The sequence below is a fragment of the Melanotaenia boesemani genome, chromosome 21 (genome assembly GCF_017639745.1).
Source record: "Melanotaenia boesemani isolate fMelBoe1 chromosome 21, fMelBoe1.pri, whole genome shotgun sequence".
Classification (NCBI taxonomy): domain Eukaryota; kingdom Metazoa; phylum Chordata; class Actinopteri; order Atheriniformes; family Melanotaeniidae; genus Melanotaenia; species Melanotaenia boesemani.
The window spans coordinates 15365823-15390801 of record NC_055702.1 but is presented as its reverse complement, the minus strand read 5'-3'; the positions used below and the strand labels follow the sequence as shown (position 1 = coordinate 15390801).

The window sequence follows — 24979 nt, the reverse complement described above, 5'->3', positions numbered from 1 at the left end:
CACACGGAATCACCCATCCATTATCTAGACCGTTTCGTCCAAATGAAGGGTTGCAGGGATCCAATGAAGCAGGAGCCTAACCCAGCATTTAGCAGGTGAGAGGCAGGTACACCCTGGACAGGTCACCAATTCATCACAAGGCCAAAACAGAGAAAAACAACCATTCACTACACAAGGAATCATATCAATTTATATAATAGCACACACTTCAGGTTTCTAACCTAAGATCTTTGTAGATAAAGTGAGAGCCTCGCTGTAATGTGAGCAACATTCAAGCTGTTATGTGATGAAATACGATGTCTTTGCTTCTAAATACATAAGTATAACAAAAACGACACATAAGACAAAGCAGTTCAGATTCTCGCTTTATTGGTCAACTTGATGAAAGACTACAAAACGAATTCACAAAAAATCTCTTTCAAGTAATCAAATCTGTACAAACCTAAACTGTATGGGGTTTTTACAGCTCTGGCTCATGAATCTGAAGTCATTTGTGTATGTGTGTGTGTGTGTGTGTGTGTGTGTGTGTATGTATGTGTGTGTGCGCGCTTGTGAGCTTGCTTTGAAAAGGTGCAACACCTCCCTGTTCAAAGATACTGAGACATTAACTCAAACAGACAAGATACCACATACGCGCACAGACACACCTTTTGTTTGAGATTTTACAGTACAGAGGACAGGGAAAACAAAATACTCCCCCCTGCTTAGGTACACACACACCTGCAGGCAGGGGTTTGCTGCCAAATCCATCAATTTAGCAATCTCCCCACCATCTCCCGAACCATGCTTTTTCAGTCAATTTACTATACAGACTGATGCTGTGGTATTAACCTGTCCACGGGAAAAGTGGTCAGAGAAGGGGGAAAGTATAAATCTCTAATACTCTCGCACAAAATGTACATGTGCACACATGATTTTAATGCTCACCTGCAGACGGGACATGTTTGTCATCTGCACACGCACGCACGCATTCAGACATTTCATTACATTAAATGTTTTAAGAAGTACAGATAAAAAAGGAAAAAAAAGCCCTGGGTAAAGGTTTGATTTCTGGCTGTTTGGTGAAAGAGAGGAGAAGAGAGGTAGAGAGGGCAGGAGGGATGGGTTGGAGGTCCAGGGCAAACTACTGGTGTCATTTCTTAGCTTTCCTGGGAGGAGTAACTGGACGACCGGAGCCCATGCCTCCTCCACCACCGTAGAAAAGCTTCTTGTCTGCCGGTTTCAGAATCTACGACAGGAAAACAATAACAACAAAGTGAGCAAAGAACAGAAAGTTGTGCAATTTAAACACAATGGTCGGCGTGATGCTGACCTGGAATGAGCACATGAGGGTCTCGTCTACACTCATCATTGCTCCGGCGTTGTCAAACTCCCCGCAGTAGTTTGGGGCTGAGAAGAGCGTAACCAACTGCCTCTTTGCAAAGAACTCATACCCGTCCTCAACCACCTGAAAACGTAGAGGTTACCATGTCTTGAGGCAAAATAAATTTACACAGCTTTTATTCACAAAAATCGGACAGAAGACGTTAACTATCTTTGAAATTAATTCGACTTGTACATATGAATAGTGTTGCATTTCAGTTATAAAGTCATGTATTCACTTCAGTCACTTGGAAAGAAAAAGTCATTTTCTCAGATATAAAACGTAAACTAAGAAATTATTGTAAAAATGTTTTGCAAGTTTCCATTAAAAAAATATATATAAAAAAAAAAAACACACACACACACACACAAAGAAATGCTTGAAAACCAAACCTAAAAATCTTACTAAAAATTAAAATTGCACACCTCCGTTAACAAATGCAGTATTTACATTTCAACAGCTTTTCAGCTGGGTCCACTAAGTTATGGTTCTCTTCAACATGCTTCCACCTGTAGCACTTCCCTAAACACTTCTTTAAATACTTGATAGGTGTAAACTACAAAGAAGCCACAGTTACTGTAACTTCAAAGAGGATGTTGTTTCAAAGATTCATAGCTCCAGAATGTTGTAGGAACAATACAAACATCATATACATTTTAAAGTGGCACTTTGCTGAAACAAGTAGTTTGCGACCAGCTTAAAAACCCTCAACTCACCCTTCCCCTCCAAGCACTTAACTATGGTAGTGTGTGATTATATGCAAACTAAAGCGTAGTTATAAACATTAGATCTACCTACAAATTACAAAATTCAACTTTACTGTAACTGAGGGTAAAACTGCTCATCATCATCATCTGCAACTTTAAGCTTACAAGATACTATAAATCCATCACTTCCAGATTGAACTCCCTCTAGTCCACACAATTTCTTTTGTTTTTCCAGCAGTCTTTTAGTTTCAAACTGACCTGATGGGCTCGACAAATGAGGTCCATGTCATGTTTGTGGAGGAACTTGGTGACCACATCTGCACCAAAAGTGAAGGAGACGCCACGGTCGTTCTCACCCCAGCCCAGCACGTCCTTATCCGGATCTGCCCACAATAGGTCGCAGAGGAGACCCTGGTCGGGCACATCCGTGGGACGCATGACCCTCCGCACCTGCTCCATAGACTGGAGGTCAGGGGATAGGCCTGAAGGAGATATGTGTAGGGTTTGACATACGACAACAAACTTTCAGCATCTGTGATGCATTTTTCTGGATGCACTTTTTGATAACGGCAAGTTACAAAATGTTAGAGGGAACAATGAATATAGAACAGAACTGGATGTATGATATAAAAAAACAAAAGTTCAGTAATGCCAAATATGTCAGATATTTCATATTTACTGTCTAAAATCTAGGTTTGCTTTTCCCCCCCGATGTCTTGGTGGTCTATTTTATTTGGTATTTATCAAACTATGACAATCGGCTTACTGAAAGTTGATTGGAGGTCTCAGTATCTTTAATAACTAAATAATTAACCAAAAAATGTAAATAGCATAAAATAAACAACAAAATATTGTTTACTTAATGCCATATAAAGTCAGATACACAAGCGGTAGAAGACTGCCTCTAAAGATATTTTTTTATGTCTAAAACAAATTTAAATTAGACAACTAGATTTAGATAGGTGAAAGCTTTATTGCAACTTTAACTTCACTTCAATAAATGACTAACAAACTTACAGAATCACTTGTGTGTTTGGCATAATGCAACTTTATGTTGAAGCAGGAGGTGGAATTCACAGTCATAATTATCAGTGCTTGTTTACACATTTTGATTAGTTATTCTCATAGGACATGAGATAACTGTGGCTCACTGTAGGTGATATTTAGTCTGACCCACTGAGTTCATTTTAAAATCACTGCCATTTTTTGTAAAGCAGTAAAAATAGAACAGATTTGGTCAAAGTAATGTTTTTTTCTTTCTACAACTTTTTTAAAATTTTGAAAGTACTGCACAGTAAGATCTTCTGAACCTTAAACTAACTTCTCTAAGCACAGAGCGTTTTGTAATTACTGATGATGTTCTTTCATTTTCAATGGTTTAAATTCATCTCAGTTAATTCATGAGGCTTGTGGACACAGAATGACCACTGAAAGTAGCCCTGAAGTGTCAAAGTTATAGTCACTGCCTGATAACGTTGTACCCATATGTCTACAAACACGAGGGAAAGGATAACAGTCATTCATGCACTCCTTTGACCATGACGTTGACAGGAACAACAGAGCAGAGTTTTGTTTGCACTCTGGATAGAAGCCAAATAAAGTATTTGATGAGAATACCTCCATGGCAACAGAAGATCTTCTCATCGACAATAGCCGCAACAGGCAAACAGTTGAAGCAGTCGGTGAAAGTCTTCCACAGCTTTATGTTGTATCGCCTCTTACCTACAAGGGAAAACCACAATTTCTTGGTAATAATCTAATCTGGGGAGCCATAAAACAAGCAGCACCTATTGTACCAGATTAGAAACACCTTTTACATAATCCTGGCTATGAACAGAAGAGGCATGTGATTATACTGCCTGATCATGCTCCTTAGCCAGGAGCCAGGTTGGACTGAGAGGCTTTTGAATGTAACTGTACTTTTGTTATCATGGAACAATTACTTTCACTGTCAAGTATAAAAGAACTCAGAAACATAATTTATCATTATTAGTGTGTAGATTAATTTCACAGGAACAAATATTTGATAAACACACAATTGTGACATACACACAAAGATCAAAACAATTAAAATGTGTCTTATATATCTTGACCACACCAAAGTCAATAAGGAGTGCCTTACATTTCTAATCAAACTGCCAGCAACCGCAGACGGGAGTGGTGAGACTGTGAGATTATGGTTTATGTCAGTGTGCGTGCTACATTACTTACACTCATCATAGAAGCCATATATTCTGTTAATAGACGCACACTCATGGTTTCCTCTCAGCAGAAAAAAGTTTTCTGGGTATTTGATCTTGTAGGCCAGCAACAGACAAATAGTCTCCAGGGACTGCTTGCCTCTGTCTACATAGTCACCCAGGAACAGGTAGTTGCTCTCTGGTGGAAAGCCTCCATATTCAAACAGCCTCAGAAGATCATAGTACTGCCCATGAACATCACCTGGAGAGAAAAGCAGAATAAAGCTTAGTTTATGGCCATCTGTTAGACTGAGGAAGAGCCTACATGGTAACTGCTGTGTCTGCAACAAGCAGTGATGACTGAAAAGTTACAAGATAAAACTCGGCTTCTACACGTATGATGTAATGAAAGTTTAGACACTATTACTATCATTTCTGTTGCAAAGAAAATTCAAAGCACGAGATAGTGCATTAGCTTATTTAAATTAAATAAAACAGGATTTTGCTTTCTTATGAGCAAGCCTAATCTAATTACAGACACATTTATGCTCTCTATGCCACAATGCAGGCTACAATGTTAGGTAAATGGCTACAGCAAGGGCCCTGTGTCAATTTGATGTTCCAAGGTACATTAAATTTGAAAGTTAAAAGGTAAATTTAATCTGAAAGTGAAAACAGTATAGTTGGTCAAAGATGAGCTTATAAGGCTGTTAAAAAAAGCACAGGAAAGGGTAAAGAACTTGTCTAGAAGGACAAATAAATAAACAAAAACAAGTCAACACTACTTTTTTTTAGGTCTTTTTTTAAAAGAAAGTTGACCCTCCAGAGTAGCCTAAAGTGATAAATTGCCTTAGTGTGAGGATGACTGTGATTTTCAACAAACTTGTCCAATTTTTTAACTCTAGACATGGCAAACTGAACATTAAATGACGGCAGCACACGAGTCCAAATAGGTTTAAAATGCAAAACAAAGGGTGTAGTAGAAAGCAAATATCAATTTAGCAACCTTTTTTGTTATTATTTTTATTTGACAAACACAGCTGTTCTGTAACATTTAATATTCAGCATTTTGTCTCTTTAAAAATGAACTATAACGTGAAAATATGAATAAGCAGCATAATGTGAATGTAACCATTTTCATCTTAGCCCACCATTTCTTAAGCTTCAGCAGCTATCACTGTAAGGTTATGACCGCACTTGAAAATTCCCTCGACTCCAAAGAGCAAAACTAAATCTCACCACAAATCTTGAGGGGTGCCTCAAGTTCAAGCAGGATTGGCTGGCTGAGGAAGATCTCCCGGGATTTGAGGCAGAGACCACGGATTTCATTCTCTGTCAGCTGAACATTTTTGCCAGGTCTTGAGCCTTTCACTTTGAGAAAACAAAATAACAAAATGAAAAAGGTTTCAACAAAGTTAAGGAAGATGACAACCCACTGACAGCAGACCTTGCAATGTAATTTCATTTTTGTAAGAAGATGGAATATTTAAATAGAGTAGGTAATGGTATTGGGGTTCAATTCCAAGTTTTTGCCAAAAACAAAACAGAACATTTTAGACAATGTATCTTGCTGTGAAAACCAATAAGTTTTGGACAAAATAGAGGATACTTTTCTGGACATTTGGTGCTTATTAGTCTGCAGAGTGCACACTACTTACTTTGCAATATCATCCTTTAACTGAACTGAGCCATCATAAATTTGATTAGAATTATTTCCCTAAGCTTTTCTATTTTGTTTTTATTTACTTCTTTTTATACATCTTGATCTTATTTATTGTATTTTATCTATTACTTGTCTTTGCTGTTATGCTGATTAATAGCAGAACACTAAGCACCTTTTGTTTTTGTCACCTGATTAACTACCTGTCTGTCAGGTTCAATGTATGTTTCTGTTTTGTTAGGGAATGCCAAAGCTAGCATTGTTTCTGCAAAACAAATCTACCCATGGGTATTAATAAAAAAAATTAATGAACGAATGTTTGCTTTTTTCCAAACATGTAAGAAAACAAGCAAAAGATGATCGTCTAAACAAAACAAAAAGAATATAATAATATAAAACAGAAACCTTGAACCAATTAGATCTGACTTAAAGTTTAGATGGACTGCACATTTCGATCAGGAATGGAAAAAAGCTGAGTGCTAATATACAACTAGGGTTTGCAAATTGAACAATTGAACAAAAAAATCTTTTTTTAATTGTTCGTCTAATTTTCATAAAATATCTTCTCTAACCCTTAAATCTTCCAAGGCCATAAGAGAAAGAAAACATTAAAAAAAAATAGTAAAAACGCAGATCTAAAACTATTGACTATCTAAAAACCTTATGTCTTTCTAATAACCGTTACATTAGGTATTTTCTATTAATTCCATAAAGATCAATCAATGACAATAAAACAAAGAGCGGGACCCCACGTGACTATATACTGCTTAATTGGACCGTTAGATTTTCTTTTGCAGCTCAGTTACAATTCAGAAATAAAACGTAGCCATACAGTGCACATTTGTTTACAGTGAGATGGTAAAAATTAATTTTTTCTCTAGCAAAAGTTCGTCGTGGAAATAAATTTTGAGGTAAGACATATATTGTCCCATCGTTTCAAATGTCAATGTAAGCTTAAGCACAAACTGTCACTATGTCAAATGTCCAGAGGATTTCTCAGGTGTAGAAACTATATACACCATTTCAACGATAGTTTGAGCATGTAGGAATGATAACTATTAATATGTTGCCTCAATGAAGCAAATGACCAAACAAAGCCGATGCTGACTAACCAACATTCAAATTTTGAACTTCATTTGCAAGACGCAAGAGATGGGAAACTTGCTAGCCGGGCATTCGCGGCTGTCGTCGTCCTCTCTGTTAGCTAAAATGGCACCTCTGTGTATTAAGTATCTGGCGGAATACTCAGACTTACCTTCCAGCAGACGCTGTATAATGGAGTCGATATTCAACTTGTCGGCTTCCGCCATACTATCCCCCGGTTCTGGTCGGCTTTATATCACTTCTACGAATTCTAAACGTAGTGACTGTTTAGTGGCACCGAGTTACCGTTAGCTCAACTAGTTTAGCGTTAATCGGCTATCGTTAGCCCGCTAGCTAGCTAACCTTGGGGAATAATTAGCAACCTCAAAATTTGAGGCTGGGAGCTGAATTGTTGACGATGTGATGGCTGACATGTGCTGCAGAATTCGAATTATTTAACAATTTTACATTCGATTGCCGAATTCACTTTGTAATATTTGTATTTAGTCGTTACAACGATGTCTCTGCCGTATCCACTAGCGCCATGCCATCGACAAAAAGAAAGGCTAGAAGAGCGCTAGCCCATAGCGAGGTTGAACGGAAGTGGTCTGACTGTTTCTGCACTGCCATTGGTCGGTTTTACCAATAGGCGGTATCTGAAGCATCAAACCATCTCTCTGATTGGCTGTCTTTAGCGTCTGTCAGCATTTACTCCTCTTAAAAAATCTCAATGTAAAAAAGGCAATCATCCTCAGATATGTCTGAAGTTTTTGTCTCTGGAAAATTTTTATATTTTTCCTTAAGCAATTAATGATAAGCCACATGCGTTCAGATAAACTCAAATGTTTTGGTTTGTGTCGCTTTGTATTTGTTGCGCAGTAAAGCGACACCCACGGAAGTGACCGCGGTCGGAAGAATTGACGACGTATTTTGGCATGACGCAATGTCTCGGCGCCTGGCAACACGAACTGAGTGATTCATTCTAAAGTTGAGCCATGGCTCAACTTAGCTTAAATAGCGTTTTAATATAAAGTAGACATGTCTCTAAATAGGTAAAACGTCAGTTTTTTTGTTTTATACTAATATTCCTGTTTATTTTATATAACCTCACAACAATGAAGTTGCTCCATAAAGATATTGAGAAAGATAATGCCGGGTGAGTGAGTGATCATAGCTAATGTTAGCAAGCTAACCAGCACGTTGTGTTGTAGCTGACTGTAGATGTGTCAACCGTGTTGTTGTAATTATTCACATGAGCTGCATTTACTCCTATCAACACAGTCCCTCGGACTTTTTTATAGGTTATATGTATACGTAGATTGTTAAACCTTACTAGCCTAAATGAGCCAAAAATTGACAATTTATATAGCTTCCATGACTGAAAATACTCACCACACCTAAGTAGGCAAACAACAAAACCAAGCTTAGCTGGATGAACACGAATGCTTGTGCATCATTCCAACACGTGTATAATCAAATTACATAATGTATTATTGAGTGTGTGTGCATTTTAGTTTTGGTTTCCAAGGCTAATACGAGTGCAGAAGCTGGCTTAATGAATGCAAACACTTTCTCAGTCAGGTGACTCTTGTGCCAGAGGAGGCGGAGGATATGTGGCACACCTATAACTTGCTCCAAGTGGGGGACAGTTTGAGAGCCTCAACCATCAGGTAACCATTACCTTCTTATCTCATAGAGGTAAGAGTTGAAGCTTTGTAGTGTACACACAGCTGAAAAAAGAAAGTTGGGCTTGTGATAATCTAACTGAGAACAGACGGTATGACCTGTAATTAACCCCATATGTATGAATGGTGTGTAGTTCTTTCATGATTGGACAAGGAGTGGTATCTAGCCATTTATCATTTTTGCATAGCTATATATGCCTGTCACAGATGCATAATTGATACTTAGATCAGTTTTTTCTGTTACTGTTTTAATTTTGTTTCCCTTTTTCTGCCACAGTGTAATAGCACTAACTTCACCTGGAGGCTGTAATTGCATCAGTGGAAAGCAATACAAATGTACATTTTTAATCAATAAACACTATTTTCATGTTTTTGTTTTTGTTTTTTTTTGTTTGTTTGTTTGTTTTCTTTTATACCAACTAGTCTGGGAACATAGACATGACAGTGATTAAAATGACTGCTTAACTTAAGGCTGAATTTAATTGTATTGCAGCGTCAAAGTCCCTTTGTTTCATTGTCAGTCTTTGTTAGTGTATGATTGTGATGGTTTCTAACTTTGCCTTTCTTTATTTCTGTCTGTGAATAACTGAATGTTTTGTTGTTCTTATCTACACATGCATGACTAAATATCTCCCTCAAAACTAAAGCCTTTGTCTCTGTTCTTGCAGAAAGGTGCAGACAGAGTCTACTACAGGAAGCGTGGGTAGTTCAAGGGTTCGGACTACTCTGACATTATGTGTGGAGGCTATTGACTTTGACACCCAGGCCTGTCAGCTGAGAGTTAAAGGCACTAACATTGAGGAGAACCAGTATGTCAAGGTGTGAGATTTCATGGCAATTTTATAATTAGATTTGATTCCAAAATATGTAAGCCTTTATTCTATTTTTTCTTTCTTCAAACTTATTGAATGAAAATGAATTCCTTAATTCTCTGCATTTCATGTATAAAATCTGTCATTGATTGTTATCAGCTATTTTTACTGCTGTAAAAATATTCAAAGCACAGTGATTCAAACTTGTTTTTAGCGTTCCAGTACAGGCAAACATTTTGACTAAGTATGTGTTTCGACTTTACTCACATGAAATACAGAGACTTCTGTAATTTTCTTCCCACGGTGCTATGTCTTGAGACACTTAAAAAAATGCAGCTAAATATGAACATTTTGGCTGTCTCTTATTCCAGCAGTGTTGTTATATACTTGACACTGTATTGAAATTTAACCGATGGTGCACTTAGCCAAATAAGGTCTCTGTTTGGCAGCCGTTCTTTCTCCTTATTTTTTTTTTACTGTGAACTGCTGCTTCTGCTATTTCACTGGATTAGACTGGCAAATCTTACTCATGCTGCTGTCTTCTAGAAAACGGCAGCAACAATCATTTGTGTTGAGACGCCAAACAAGAATTTCTTACTGCCGGTGTTGCTTGTGCTGTTTAATAGCAGCTGAAAAAGAATGATCATTCAAATTGTGCAAATTTAAGTGAATTAATATAATGTGTTGCATTGTCTCTTGTTGTGACTACAGAGGCCTGTCTGGAATAAAAGCTGGTCTGATAATGTGTTTGTTATTTTGCAGATGGGGGCTTACCACACTATTGAGCTTGAGCTTAACAGGAAGTTTACTCTTGCCAAAAAGAGCTGGGACAGCGTTGTGCTGGATAGAATTGGTAAACACATGCTACGGTTAAACTCTGAAAACACCACAATTGAAACCACTTGTTTCATTTGACTGAGGAAGTCACATCAGATGTACACAGTTTGCGTAATTCTTGGTAAACCATGCACTTGTACATTAACTTGCAACCGTTCACTTAGCTGTCATATTTCCTAGCTGTATCACATAATATCAGGTTATATGTTTATATGTTTATATATATATATATATATATATATATATATATATATATATATATATATATATATATATATATATATATATATATATAATCAGTTTTATTATAAGCAAAAATGTAATAACAAATTGTGCATAATTCCATGAAATATCCACCACCACAGATGATCCATTTATTGTGCCATTGTCTTCTCTTTAGATCAGGCATGTGATCCAACCCAGCGGGCAGATGTGGCAGCTGTGGTAATGCAGGAAGGTCTGGCCAACGTAGTGCTGGTGACCCCAGCCATGACCCTGCTTCGTGCCAAGGTGGAAGTCACCATTCCTCGTAAGAGAAAGGGAAGCTGCAGTCAGCACGAAAAGGTGAGCCATCTGTAGCGGTGTACTAGGGAAAATTTAAAAAGTATTAATGTTTTAGGGACAGTAATATGTTGAGGGAGGGAAAACATTTTTCTTAAAAACATTCCTGATAAAAATTGACAATTACAAAAATGTCTTTTGTTTGTTCGTTTGTCATCAGAAAATCACACATCCTCTCTTTGCCAGGTTGGATCAATGTGACCACACCATATTGATGGTGTATATTGCATCGTACTCAGAGGAAGTAAATATTCAGATCGGAATAATTTGTTCATTTTTGTGCATCAGGAAATACAACAAAATGGAAAGATGAAGAGTATTGCTAGTTTAATTTACCAGCAATTCAAATATGGACAGCAGGATATAAATATCTAAGGGCTAATGCCTGACGAGGTGGCCATTATCGTGGCGTGAACCGATTCGGACGGTTCACGCCTCCACAAAGTCCATTAATTTATGATAATGGAGATCTCAAAGGGCATTATCCTGCTTATACCATAGTCACTTACGAAAGAAAAAAAATATAAAATAAATTATTAATGCATTGATGTTGTTTTTTACCGTTAAAATTGTCATTTTTTCACAAAAAGCGGCTGAGTGGACTATTTCGTTGTGACGCGTTGCCAAGGTAACCGGCTCTAACACAGAACCTGCAGCTCTCGGCCGCAGTGATGTTACGTGACACAAACATTTCAGAAGGCAGGTGCAGCTCTTACAGCTTGTGTATGTCCATTTTGTTTCAAACAGTCAATGTCCACAGATCGTTTCCTAAATCTTTTTTTTGCAAGAAATATTATGTACTATTCACTCTGATCGTTAAATGTGTATCAAGCAAGTAAGTCTATCCTAAATCATTTTTATAATATCCACCATTCTCTCTGTATCAAGTATGTAAATGAGGTAATCGAGACAGAAAGACAGGTGACGACCTATTTAAACTTAAATGCAACATTGCCGTTGATCATGACATTTTATAAAGATACTGGCATGTCCATAGTGCCGTTTGAAGGACGGAGATTTAACGTTTGTGGACCCTGACCACTGCCGGTTGAGACATTGCGGGATGACAAAATGTTGCTCCATTCTCGTCTCTCCTGGACTGATGGAGTCCAATAAGCCTGCAAGCTGCTTTCACAGCAATGCGTGTCACAGACATGATCTGGCGTGTCTGCAGCCCAGTGTCTGAGTTTCTGTTGCCACGGTTACCAACTACCGTTTAGTCAGCGCAATAATTTCCAACAGTAAGTCTATTTGACTGGAACTTCTTTCATAGGTGTCCATTATCACTTTTTAATGGACACCCTCCGGCCAATCAGAATCCAGTATTCACCCAGACCATGGTATAAAATAGATTATACCATCACTTCTTAACTGTTGTGCGTCATCCTCTGTCTTGGATGTGGAGCAATGTTAAAGCAAAATTGCTTTAATCTCTACTATTTCAAGAATGGTGTTTAGGTGGGCGATGAAACCCACATGAACTTAAACAATAGCTAATAGATAATACACACTTGGGCCCCTTTGGGCAGGGAGATCTACTGCAGGTTGTCTGCTTGTAGTTACTAATAGTATTAATATGAGTTGCATGGAGGTATAGTACATTTTCCCTGTGTTCTAATCTGTTGAAATGATGGCAGCTTTCCTTTTTTTGTCATTGTAAAAAGAAATCAGTCAGGTTGAAAGCAGTTGCTAATAAACAGTAAAAGTCAAAAGTTTGAACATGCAACCGCCATTCAGTTTCAGTGGGAAACTTTGTCCAAACCTTTGACTGGTATTGTGATGGTGTGGTTGCTATGCACTGTTTGATGACAAATTTTCTTAATTTACAGGCTCTGGAAAGGTTCTATGAGGCTGTGATGCAGGCAATTCTTCGCCACATCAATTTTGATGGTAAGGCAACATGGTAGACACACAACTACACTTACACATGTACATTATGTTCCTGTTTTCACCTCCTACTTCTCCTTATTTGATTTGTTGCTGCTAATGCATTTATAGTTTTGCTGTGTAACAATTTATAGTCCTTTTGTGGTTTACGATTTTTTAAGCTTTATTTTTTGTCTCAGTTTTTTTCTTTTTAAAAAAACAAAGGGAAAAATAATTAAATCTAATGGAAGTTTAAGCTTTGATTTCCTTTCTGCTTCTTTTATAAGTGGTGAAATGCATCCTGGTGGGCAGTCCAGGGTTTGTGAAGGACCAGTTTATGACCTACCTCTTTAAAGAGGCAGTGCGACAGGACAACAAGGTCCTGCTGGAAAATCGACCCAAATTTATGCTGGTCCACTCTTCATCAGGTCATAAGTATTCCCTCAAAGGTAGGAACTGCTGCACCCTTTGAATAAAACAATCATGTAAGCTGAAGGCTTAGTGAAATGTTTGTTGTTTTGCAGAAATCCTTTGTGACCCCACTGTGACAAGTAGGCTCTCTGATACCAAGGTGACTATTCAGTCAGCTTCGTTCATCATCCGGTGAACAAGTGATCCCAAGTTAAATAAATGAGATATTTGTTTTATAGTGCCTATAATGCGCCAGTGGGCAATGTTTAGGAGCATGAATCCATTCCCAAAGTTTATTTATCCATGCACAGCATTTATAAATCTACCCAGTCAGGTCTTTAATCTCTTAGCATGGATTTACACATTAACAATCTTGACCCCCCCATGTCTCCACATGTTATAGTTTAAACTGACAAATTTTCTGCAACTTTCAGGCAGCTGGAGAGGTGAAAGCCCTTGAAGACTTCTATAAGATGCTTCAGCATGAGCCTGATAGAGCCTTCTATGGGTGAGAGATGATGGATTAGGATAACTAATTGAGGCCTCACTCATTCACACTAATGGTCAACAATAATTGTGTGTTTACATCATCACAGACTTGCTCATGTGGAGAAAGCTGCTGATGCTCTCGCCATCGACACCCTGCTGATAAGCGATAAATTGTTCAGGTAGACACAGATTTGTATCTGACATGGGTTTATAATTATCTATTTTAAATGCACAATGCAGGTGACCATTTATTTTCACAGAACTATTGGATAAATGGGGTAATGTTGAAATTAATGTTTTAACTGAAATAAACAATTTCAGCCTGCAGCTGAAAATCATCAGAAAAATGTAGAATATTAAGTTAATGTAAATACTACACATTTTTTTAGTGCTCGGTATCTAATTTATCCTTCATTTGCATTTAAATGTATCTCTCAGTTCTTAGTGAATCAAACAACCAACAAGTGAATCGGTTTGGTCTTTCACCTTTTTTTGTTTTTGTTTGTCTGTGTGTTCAGACATCAGGATGTTCCAACCAGGAGTCGCTATGTTCGGTTGGTAGACAACGTTAGAGACAATGGTGGCAATGTCAGGTAACTTTGAGGGCTAAAACTTTTGGATGATGCACTTATAAAATGCATGTTACATGAATATATGGTATTTTAGCAATTTTATATACATTTAAAGAGTTTATGTTTTTTTCCACACAAAGGGCCTGATTTACTGTGATTCCTGATAAAGAGCGCAGAGTTGTCTGCGCACGCATGTAGATTGCACGTGTTGTTTGTTTATGATTTGCGGGCGATCAACTAAGAATGATGGCACAACTGATAACAGGTGCAAACAGCAGAATTCAAATGAGGATTTAGCTGTGTATGGCTTCGCCATGGAGAGTTTTAAAACAGAGCAGGAGGATCGCAAACGCAAAGTGAAATTCAACCAGATGGAGATAGACATTATTGGACGAGGCAAATAAAAATATTGCTGAGCTTCAGCGAAGAAATGGAAGAGCTTTTGCTAAACAGTAAATGTAGTTGGCAAAACCACAACAACACCAGATGAGGTTAAGAGGAAATGACACGATACAAGACCAAGTTCCAAAACAAATTGCTCATAATAAAACTGTGCAAATAAGAAAGGTAAAGGCAACTGGTGCAGCTCGCTCAGTTTGTGGAGCAGATGACTGGAATACCGGCTATGACGCTCTAGAGCTGATTGCAGAGCAAGGTATGACACAAAACAATAGTTTTTATTGACAAAATAAAACTTTCAGCCCAGGACATATTGATCAAGTAAACATGCCTCCTGTGGCGCTGTGTGCGCAAATGAGGCAGCTGGTCAGTGCTGGATCTGGGCTGACGAGGTCATTAATGCCCCTAAGAGAGGGTTGGAAGATGGGGTACAGATACAGGCAGTGGTGAGGGCTCTCATTGCCAGCAGACCCAAAGTGCAGCAGCAACAGTCCATCCTGCATAACATAGCAGATTGCCTCTGTCAATCCCAAATTATTTACACGATCAGAAAAGATGTTATCTCTCCATCATCTTGGTGTCTAGCCTCCTACTTGCAACAATAACTGCAGCCATTTCTGTGTAAAGTTGTGTCAGTTAATGCCTGCCTTTCAGACGTGCTAAACATAGATATAAAATTAGCCAGTGCAATCAGTTTCATGCTTAGTAAATCACATTTCGTGTGCTACGTTGATCTGTTCGCATCTGTTCCTCCCAATATTTTGTGCTTTCTGGCAGACGCCCATATAAGGGTAAATGCAAATGGATTGTCACATTATTTTGTTCATTTAACAGAAGCAATCCTCAGTGCTCCCTGTTAATAAATAAACCGCAACATGTTTTTGTGTGTGCTATCAAGTGTGCACATGTTTTTACACATGTAGGTCAGGCCCAAAGTGTTTGCCAGGATTTATCCTGGGTCTCACTCATTGCTTGTTTTTTAGCCAGCAAAGATATATAGTCTGGTCCATTTGAATGTGAAACAATATTTTTTTTCTTTCCCAAATGTTCTAACAAGTTTTCTTTCTTTATCCGTTTTGTGTAGAATATTCTCAAGCCTTCACGTGTCTGGTGAACGTAAGTTACAAATCACTGAAATTTAATATATGCCTTAAAAACACTTCAGAATTACTTATTCATACAATTAGCGTCATTTCTTTGTTGCATACACTCATTTTTTTTCTTCTAATATCAATCTTAGGCTTGAAAGAGTTTGATGATCTTGCTCATCTTATTATTTTGGATTTCTGTGGTTGTTAGTGTCATATTAAGCCACAAGTTAAGAGTTAAACAGCTACTGAATCCATCATCTCTAACTTTCCAGCACCAATCAAAAGACAGACACAAGACCAAAAACACAGTTTGAGAGAGTTCAGTCTTGTGTGAATTGCAATTGTCCAATACACTCTGTGCCTCTTTCTTTCACTTTTACATCGGGATGTGTGAATGCAGCCAGAATAACATCTGAAAAGTGACTAAACAGCATCAGATTAACCGACTGATTAAGGCAGCACTGTTTATCTTATGTGTAAAAAGGTTTTTGCTTCTCTTCATGTTACTCCCCCTGCAACTAATATAACTCTTAAAAACTGCAACATGATGCGATTAGTATAACAATGCCACCTAAATTAGTGTATTTATTTTGTACTTAATGAACTATTTATGGGAAAATGATGCCAAAAAAAACTCAAAGATCATCAGTAGCTATATGAAAGGGTTCAACACTGTGCAGTAACAGTTTACTTAGTACTTCATGTTCTACTAGATTAAAGATACTCAGCACCAGACATTAAGTGATAGCCTGATTCATTTTTTGATGATAATTTTTTTAATTTAAGTATTCAAGAAGCTATTCTCAGTACTGTCATTCTCACTTTTCAATCTCCCCCTCAGAACTGACTCAGCTGAGCGGAGTGGCTGCCGTCTTACGGTTTCCCATCGCTGATCTATCGGAGGGCGAGGAGGAGAGCAGCTCAGATGAAGACTGATCCACACCAGCTGACTAGACTCTTAACTTACTGGGAGGAAAAGAACAGGAAGGTTAACTCAACACTGCAGTGATTGTGTGTGTTGTTAATCAATGAAGCTGCTGTGCTGCTGTGCAGGTATTCTACCTCTGCAACATCTGCACTGCTATGAAATCAGTTTAACACACGTTTTTCCAGTGTGGCCATACTTTCTCATAATTTGATGCAGTTTTAAGTGCTTTGATGGTTTTGGTTTGAAGGGGACTGTGTCTTTCAGAGGTGCAGGTTATACTTGGAAGAAAGAAAAAAGAAAGGGATTTCTGACAGGAATATTCCATGATAAGAATGTAACATTCATTGCCAAATTATAAACTTTACAGGTTGCAATATTAGTGATTTTTCTTTTTTTTTCTCTCTCTCTCTTTCAAGTGTAAATATACAATTTATTTTTCTTGCAATTAAACAACAGGCATGCAAACACAGCAATCGTTTCTCTTTTTCACATGAACAATTGTTTTCATACATTAAATACAAGCTAGACCAAGATATAAAAATATATAATTTATTACAAATTTATTTAATTTTCACTTCTTGGTTATGGATAATACAATCCAAAAACCACTGGATATTAAGCTATAAATCAAGTATGCTCAGGTTTATCATTATTATAGTCTTAGCTGAGTTCCACCATTTTTGTTATTTTTCTCTGGCAATGTGTCAGTTATAAACTCTCTTATGTAGACTTTCAGCAGCTAGAACTAAAGTGCATTTTTAATCACCCTCCTTGCCTGTAGAGCAGCATTTAGTGTGAGCCTGTGTGGACTACATGGACTTGGCATCACTCAGTAGGACACTGGTAGGTCTTAATCCAGGCTAAATCCTCCATTGTGCCCCAGTGCAGGTAGATAATGGAACAGATAACCATGATGTGCATTATCTGGTGGCTGTTGCCCCAGTTGTCAAACAGGCCCGGGCTGAAGCGCTCGGGTATCTGGATGATGTTGACTAGTCCTCCCAGTACAGCTAGAGTGTCCATGATGACAAAGAGCCGCAGAGAGTTTGGACTGCCCACCCCACTTCCATAAACCCGGAACAGGAATAGAGTGAAGCGAAACAAAGCCTGCCAGATGAAAGCACGCAGGCGCAGGACGTTTGTGCGGGCTGTGGTGGCACAGTAGATCCCATAGGCTGATAGGAGAATGTAGGCTAGCAAGGCAGCCTGTTGCACGCTGGGGTAGCAAAGAAGAGTGATGTAAATGATTGGAAGTGCCCCTGCAGAGAGAAAGGATTTTGTTATTGATACTGTTCCATCATAAACCCTGGTCAAGATTCCTGTGCAACACACCTGAAACCTAAATTGCTCAAGACTTGAGCAGTAAATATAACCAGATATATCCATTTGCAGTAATGTATTTGTTTCTGGGACTCAATAAGACCTTATTCTAATTCTTTTATATCTTACATACTGGCCCCTTTTACAACTGTTCATCTGTCCAAACAAAACCATCTTATCTCCCATCTCCTAAAACGCTTCCACCCTAATGGCCGTTATCTATTTTGTAGAAAAGCGAGATCTATTTTGTAATCATTATGCTGATTACCAACTTTCTCTCTGACTTAATGGTGGATTAAGTCTTGGATTACAGGTAGGTTTCTACATATTCCTCTATTACGATGATTAAAAGTAAACTGAGGAGGGTAATGTGGTAATAACTGTGCTTGACTACATTGAAACCTGCAATGCTACTAAAGTGTCTAAAGCACATTCTAAGAAATGTAAGAATTCATTCAAAAGAGATCATCTGTGGTTATTTTGACTTTCTCTCAGCAACATACCCAGTGTGTTAACTAAGCAGACCCCAAACATGTCCAGGGAGAGCAGGGTGTCATACACATGCTCTCCTCCCACGTGGTTCATGAACAAATGGTAGACCACTGAGCCAACGGTGGGGCAGAGGCAGGCCAGGTAGTGAACAATGCATATCCAGGGGCACTCCACCTCCATCCAGGGGATACTAAAAGGCAGGAGCACCAAGAAAAGGAAGAAGGGAATGCCTGACATGATAGGAAAGAGGAGAAATTGGACTATATTAGATAGTAGAATGAATTAAGAAAAAAGAAAGGAAAAAAAGGTTTGAAATCTAACATTTTTATTAATAGTTATTCTTCAGGCTTGCTATCTCTTCACAATAGAAGAGAACAGTAGATGCAGAACAAGAGAGGAAATGAACGGCCTACAAGTGGTTCCTGTTTTTTTTTTTTTTTAACAAAACAAAGAAAGAAGCGAGTTGGTGAGGATGCATAAAGGAACCTGTGCAATACTTCAGTGCTAATACCCTTCACTTCCCCTTAGTAAGCGTGTTAGTCTTAATGAACTTATGGGTTAGCTGAAAGGGAAAATGAGACAACAAAAACCTTGCAAAGGTCATGCATTTTTATTATTACTGGTTTTAAATCATTTGAATTTGCTTGTATTTATAAACATAACATCAAGAGCATTCTTTAAAAAAATATAGCAGAAGTCCCAAAATGCAAATTATATGTGTACACACAAAAGTCTCTCCAGGAATCTTTGCTGCCGATACATACAGGAATTTACAACTGAAACGCATCAATCACCTTTAAAGACCTAGTTAACCGTCAAGATATTTCCAACACAGGGATTCCCAGGGCAGATTACAGCTAATACCCCATATCCTCATTACAGTCTTGCCAAAGATGCTTGGAACCAGGCATAAGTGAGAGTAGTTGGCATGTGGTGACCTGTTTTGTTTCTACGTCCCTCATATTGCTTAATAGGATCAACAGCTCTGTGTTTTTAGACATACTGTATACATATTTTAATATAATGTAGTATAAATGATAGTTTAGAGAATAGTACTTATTGGAGGGATTCCTGAAGGAAGAGCAGTTCTTGAAACAAAAGACAATTCATGATTATATCTGGACTTACCGTGAGTATAAATGTTCCCCAGCTCATTGTGCATGTAGAAAAGACTCCCGAGGCACCCTTGAGCTGTGGACACAGGCCTATAACCCGTCAGGACATATTTGTTGAACTGCAGGTGCGGAGGAGTCTTTGTAAAGTCCAACAGCCGCGGCCCATGGTAAAGCACCATCACGACTTCCTGCAGCTAGTGTACTTACATTTGACACTACAAGTTCCACATCTACATGAACATCCTAATAGATCCCGCACCTGGGACTGTCATGGCTGTGACCATGACCGGCCGGCAACTCATCCTTGAGACCCATCATCGGACAGGTGTAATTCAAAGCAAGCAACCTGTTGAGCTGACCTAAGTGGCATGGTTTCATTAGGACCAATCAGGAGACAGCTTGTATTCTTAATCTGGGGTAATCCTCACAAACGCCATGTGCACTGCTGCAGCTTCTTCTTGTCTCTGCCAATTACTAATTTGCACATAAACTTCACAGTTCATTTAATACAGAATAAAAGTACAGAAGTATTTCCTGTTTTTGTTAACCTGAAACAGTTACAGGTTGTCTAATAGTCTGCTGCAGTCAGGATAGGATATATATATATAGGATAAGGTGGTGGGGGTCTTCATAAACTCACTGACTGTACAAGCACTGACAAAATGCCATCATACACATATAAAAATCAGAAAAATAACAGTTTTGTCAATTCTAAAGATACCAAATGTACAAAATCACACAAATGACTTTGGGGATTCTTTGAGGGTTTAATCAATCAAATACTGTACAATAATAAACAGATTATTGCATCAAGTAGTAAAAAAAAACCTTTCCCATGGAAAATAAATAAGACTGATTTATTATTACTGTATTTTAAAAATATTTTGATTTCCCAACAAAGTGGCAGCTTTAGTAAAAAATAATGACTACATGCAGCAGACAAACTACATTTGTCTAACAATTTCTTTGCATACAGTGAACAGTAAGTGCAGGACAAAAAGGTTGCAAAAGTACACAGTAAAAAAAGAAAACCGGAACTAAAAATGTTGAAATATTTCATCTACATACTTACAAACATAAAACTACCTGCACTATTTGACAGAGAAAAATAAAAAATATACAATTAGGAAACAAATGTCAATGAACAGTAAAAAAGGACTCCAATTATTTTACTGAAGAGTTAACCTGTAGGGATAAATAAACAGTAGAAAGGTAAGTATGGTAACAACGAAATACAGCACACAGAAAACTTTTTGTGTCACCCTGTTTTACCTTGATAGCCACTATTCCCAAAAAAGCCATTCATGTCATATTTGCTGTTCTTTGCTCCTAAAAGCAGAGAGACGCAGTGTTATGGGACAATTTAAAAATTTTTTACCAAACAATTCTTTCTTTACAAATGATCATTCTCAGTAACTGTAACGCCAGAAACATTCAATAATGGCTCTCCTTATTGAGCGACTGAGGGTTTACGCTTGCATGACTGTGTTGGAGACACGGGAGATTTGAGCCTGTAACACTAAACTTGAGAAGAGGAGAGAATTTTGAAAGGACGGATGATTTGTTTGAGAGCAAAAAAGGACTTTAGAGTGTGAAAACAAGAAATCTTGCTCTAAAATCAAACAATTATGATCTAATTAAAGATAGGGAAATGCCCCCATAGAAATGCAATGAAGTGCAAATTTCATAAACCCAAATTTTATTCCCAATAGAACACAAACGTATGAGATGTCGAAACTGAAAAAGAAAGGGAGCGAGAGAGAGAGAAAAAACAGCTCATTTAGTATTTAAATGCAGCAACACATCTAAAAAAATGTGGGAACAGGGGCAACAAAAGGCTGGAAAAGTAACTGGCAGAAATCTAACTAAAGGAGCATTTGGCAACTAATTACGTTATTTATAAACAGGTCAATAACAAGACTGGGTATAAAAGGAGCATTTCAGAGAGGCAGAGCTTCTCTGATATAATGATGGGCAAAGGTTCATCAATCTGGAATTTGTGGAGTAATTTCAGAAAAATGTTCCTCAACATAGAATTGTCAAGACTTTGAAAATCTATGGTGTACAATATCATCAAAAGATTCAGAGAATTAGGGGACATAGGATACAGTCTAAGGTCTAAACTGGATGCTGGTGATCAGGCAGCACTACGTGAAAAACAGGCTTGATTCTCTCCTGGAAATCACTGCATGAGCTCAGGAACACTTAAGAAATCACTGTCTGTGAACAGACCTTTCACCAATAGGGCCAGGACTGTTTAGCAGCTACGATCCTGCATAAAATCAGAATGGGAGGATCACTTAACTCTTGGGTCTTCTCACTTCCCAGATGTTTACAGATAGTAGAGGGGATGCTACACAATGGTAAATATCTGCCTTTTCCAATTTATTTGAGATGTGTTGCTGCCATCACATTTAAAATGAGCTAACATTTTCCATGAAATAGTCAAATATGCTGTTTATGTTTAATTTGAAACAAAGAATGGGTTTATGAAATTTGCAAATCATTACATTATGTTTTTATTATTTTACACAGATCCAAACTTTTTTGGAGTTGGGGTTTGGGATTGTTTCCATGCTAAGCTAACCTGGAGCAAGATGCAGTTAGCTTAGCATGGAAACAAGAAAAAGGTTAGCTTGGCTGTGTAAAACAGCCGGCCACCACTGATACACGGTTTCTGTGTATTCCACGAATCTAACACAATAACAAAAATTCTGACCTTCATCAGTGCTAATAGCTGGATGTATGCTGGTAAAGCAAGTGGCATTATTTATTTATTATTATTTCATTTTCTCCTACAATTCTTGGCAAGAAAGTAAAAAACTTGCTATTCTTGCTATTTCAAAGTCACTATTGCTACACCATTGACACAAATCTACAATATAACAATTCATACTATAGGTTTTTTAGGCAGAAAGTCAAAATATGTAAAGGCAAAGCTTCAAATGCATAATAACCTTCCTTTTAAATACTCATTTCCACTATTATTAACTGTTTTAACTTATTTGAATTATTTAAAAAATTGAATAGCACCTTAACTTGTGTCCTGATCCAAGAGGCCAGGTGATATAATATACTGGGTATTTTTTGTTTAACCCCCTGGCATTCCTGCAGTCTTGCACTTAAAGTGTCTCATCTGCAACCCGCTGGAATGCCAAAGGTTATATAGTTATTAAAGTTATATAGTCTTCCTGATTTATCCTCTAACTTTGCAAGGTTGCTATTCTTTTTAAAACATGACTAGATATCCTAGAGTTTTTATTTATTTATTTTCCTGTTTTTAATAGGATTTCTTTGTTGGACTCTAGAATGTCCAACAGTAATTTCAACCCCTCCAGTCCTTGCCTTGTGGGTGGAAATGCAGTTTGAGATGTTGCTGAATATGTATCTGACGTGGTAGCTGGTGTAGGTCATCATGTTGCTCAGGTACTTGAGATTCGCCCTGTGTTTCTGTAGAAGGTGCAGATTCAAGAAGACTGGCTGTGCCCTCTGGGTCAGGTAAGTCCTGAACACCCTCTCCAGGTACCTCGTCAGGTGTGAAAGACTCTACGTGGTCAGATGGGTAGGACAAGGTGGGGCTGGGAGTGGGCACTGCAGGAAATAGAGCAGCTAGAAAGTAAAGGGGAAAATTGTTGGTATTGTCTAAACTTAAACTAATGTTTTCTTTTCTGTCTATGCTCTACTATTTTAATAGATACTTTTGGTTTACCTTCTGGCTGTATTTGCCCATTTATGTAGCCCACATTTTCTGAAATTTACAAAAAGTTAAATTAATATTTAACTGGATGCAGAAAAGCATCAACATATAAATGTGCAGAAATACACATACTTACCATATCTATCAATGGGCATCCCTTCACCTTCAATCGCAAGTGCTGGAGTCGGCACCACTCCCTTTACTGGGAGACGAGAGGAAAAAAAACACATTAGCAGGAGGATTTGGGTTCTTTTTATATCTTGGATTTCTCATAGAAACCTGTTCTCCTGACTCACCGTACGGTTTTCCAGCTGAATGTGGCTCAAGAGGCTGAGACTCATAAGTTAAACCAGCTGTAGCTGTAAAATTCACATAAATAGATGTCCAATTTATTTGTGCATTTCTATCCAGACCAGTAAGACAATGACAAAATATACTTTTTACCAGTTTTACCTTCAGTTTCAGACTCAGGAGGCTGCGGCTGGTAAGGTACCTGTTTATCTGTTAAGGGATTGGCATGAAATCAGTGAGCCAACTTTTTAAAAATACACGATAATAGTGATTGAATAAAAACATATGAAATTTTTTACCATATTTTCCAGATTTTACTTCACTTCCAAAACCATGGGTTTGTGGTGCATATGGAGCTTCTCCACCTCCTAATGGGGGCAACCACATAAAGATGTCACATTCAATACATGAAGAAATGACAGTAAAAAGATTGTGGTGTTTTCATCAATCTCACCATGAATTCCTGTTGACTTCCCATTATGTCCAAGACCAGCAGGTCCAGGCTGATATGATGACCCAGTAAGTCCTTGGTAATAGTACATGCAGAAAACAAATGAATAAAATACAAATAGATTAATTCACTAATGCTCCATACATCTGCTTCTCCAATTCAAGCCATGTTTTAGTCAACCTATTAAGTTTTGTTTTTTTTTTTTACCATATTGACCCGCTGATTTTGCCTCTGGGCTAAGTCCAGCTTGTTGAACGTCATAAGGGAGTCTTCCATAACCTAAGAAAATGAATGATGCCTTATCACTGAGAAACAGGAGCATGCCTGAGATTTTACGTGTGTATTAGGAAAATCACAACTGAACAAACTGCTCACCATATTTGCCAGGTGTGTTTCCATTACTGCCAAGAAGTTGTCCGCCATTGGGGAACACACCATATCCTGAGCAGAGATGGAAATTAAATGAAATGATAATGATCTGTCACAATAAGCCCTGTTTCAAGGCAAATATTTTCAAAGAATTTCACCATTAAGTTTCTCTTAATCGCTGTTTAAAACAAGTAGTGAAGACAATCACTTTGTTTTTTACACATTACACTGACCATATTTTCCAGGCACAGGATCCCCTCCCATGCCGGCACTGAAACCACCTGCAAATATGTGGATTTGCATTATCTAATGATGCAGATTTGGTAGAGAATGACTTTTTTTTCAGTAGTAAAGAAAAATATGTTCTTACCATATTTTCCAGGTGATTTAGCCTCACCTGCAGGCCCATAGGGGTTAACTCCATAACCTTTAGAGAAACATTATGCTGTTAGAATATGTTTGTGTTGACCATATGTAGATATTAATCCATAAATTTAGTTAAACTATACCCTTAAAACTGACATACAATCATTTCCTGCACGATCAATACCTGCAATGATGGGCTGTCCACCAAACTGCAGTCCACCAATGCCTGAAGCA

The 24979-nt window shown here is 37.9% G+C and overlaps 3 protein-coding genes across 4 annotated transcripts; 1 reads left to right on the top strand and 2 right to left on the bottom strand.

The window, feature by feature from the left end:
- Positions 1-352: 352 nt before the first annotated feature.
- On the bottom strand, positions 353-7570 carry ppp1cab (protein phosphatase 1, catalytic subunit, alpha isozyme b). The gene is made up of 7 exons (XM_041973518.1): positions 7166-7570; positions 5490-5621; positions 4282-4512; positions 3688-3792; positions 2329-2552; positions 1313-1447; positions 353-1228 (listed from the first exon to the last, which is right to left on the bottom strand). Exons 1-7 carry the CDS (start codon positions 7218-7220, stop codon positions 1133-1135), a joined length of 978 nt encoding a protein of 325 aa, XP_041829452.1. The 5' UTR covers positions 7221-7570; the 3' UTR covers positions 353-1132.
- Positions 7571-7672: 102 nt separating this feature from the next.
- pelo (pelota mRNA surveillance and ribosome rescue factor) lies at positions 7673-17113 on the top strand. 2 transcript variants are annotated; one of them, XM_041973517.1, is made up of 13 exons: positions 7673-8045; positions 8571-8663; positions 9347-9497; positions 10253-10343; positions 10728-10891; positions 12718-12778; positions 13042-13203; positions 13279-13325; positions 13600-13673; positions 13762-13833; positions 14173-14247; positions 15710-15741; positions 16558-17113. In XM_041973517.1, exons 1-13 carry the CDS (start codon positions 8032-8034, stop codon positions 16650-16652), a joined length of 1131 nt encoding a protein of 376 aa, XP_041829451.1. In that variant the 5' UTR covers positions 7673-8031; the 3' UTR covers positions 16653-17113. The 2 variants fall into 2 exon arrangements, with proteins under 2 accessions (XP_041829451.1, XP_041829450.1); XM_041973516.1 differs by having other exon boundaries at positions 7673-8149.
- A 356-nt stretch (positions 17114-17469) lies between these two features.
- On the bottom strand, positions 17470-19750 carry LOC121632855 (progestin and adipoQ receptor family member 4-like). The gene is made up of 3 exons (XM_041974615.1): positions 19585-19750; positions 18468-18686; positions 17470-17903 (listed from the first exon to the last, which is right to left on the bottom strand). The coding sequence occupies exons 1-3, from the start codon at positions 19748-19750 to the stop codon at positions 17470-17472; spliced, it is 819 nt and encodes a 272-aa protein (XP_041830549.1).
- Between the last annotated feature and the right edge of the window lie 5229 nt (positions 19751-24979).

Bases quoted from the DNA above. Each gene is read 5' to 3' on its own strand.
- ppp1cab (XM_041973518.1), bottom strand. From the start codon at position 7,220: ATGGCGGAAGCCGACAAGTTGAATATCGACTCCATTATACAGCGTCTG. The intron at 3,793-4,281 runs GTAAGTAATGTA...TTTCCCTTGTAG, and splicing joins ATATGGCTTCTATGATGAGT to GTAAGAGGCGATACAACATA. The intron at 1,448-2,328 runs GTCAGTTTGAAA...CTACGTTTTCAG, and splicing joins TCATTTGTCGAGCCCATCAG to GTGGTTGAGGACGGGTATGA.
- pelo (XM_041973516.1), top strand. From the start codon at position 8,109: ATGAAGTTGCTCCATAAAGATATTGAGAAAGATAATGCCGG. The intron at 10,892-12,717 runs GTGAGCCATCTG...CTTAATTTACAG, and splicing joins GCTGCAGTCAGCACGAAAAG to GCTCTGGAAAGGTTCTATGA. The intron at 13,674-13,761 runs GTGAGAGATGAT...ACATCATCACAG, and splicing joins CCTGATAGAGCCTTCTATGG to ACTTGCTCATGTGGAGAAAG.
- LOC121632855 (XM_041974615.1), bottom strand. From the start codon at position 19,750: ATGGTGCTTTACCATGGGCCGCGGCTGTTGGACTTTACAAAGACTCCT. The intron at 18,687-19,584 runs GTAAGTCCAGAT...CTATCATGTCAG, and splicing joins GGGGAACATTTATACTCACG to GCATTCCCTTCTTCCTTTTC. The intron at 17,904-18,467 runs GTATGTTGCTGA...TTCTCTCTGCAG, and splicing joins CTGCTTAGTTAACACACTGG to GGGCACTTCCAATCATTTAC.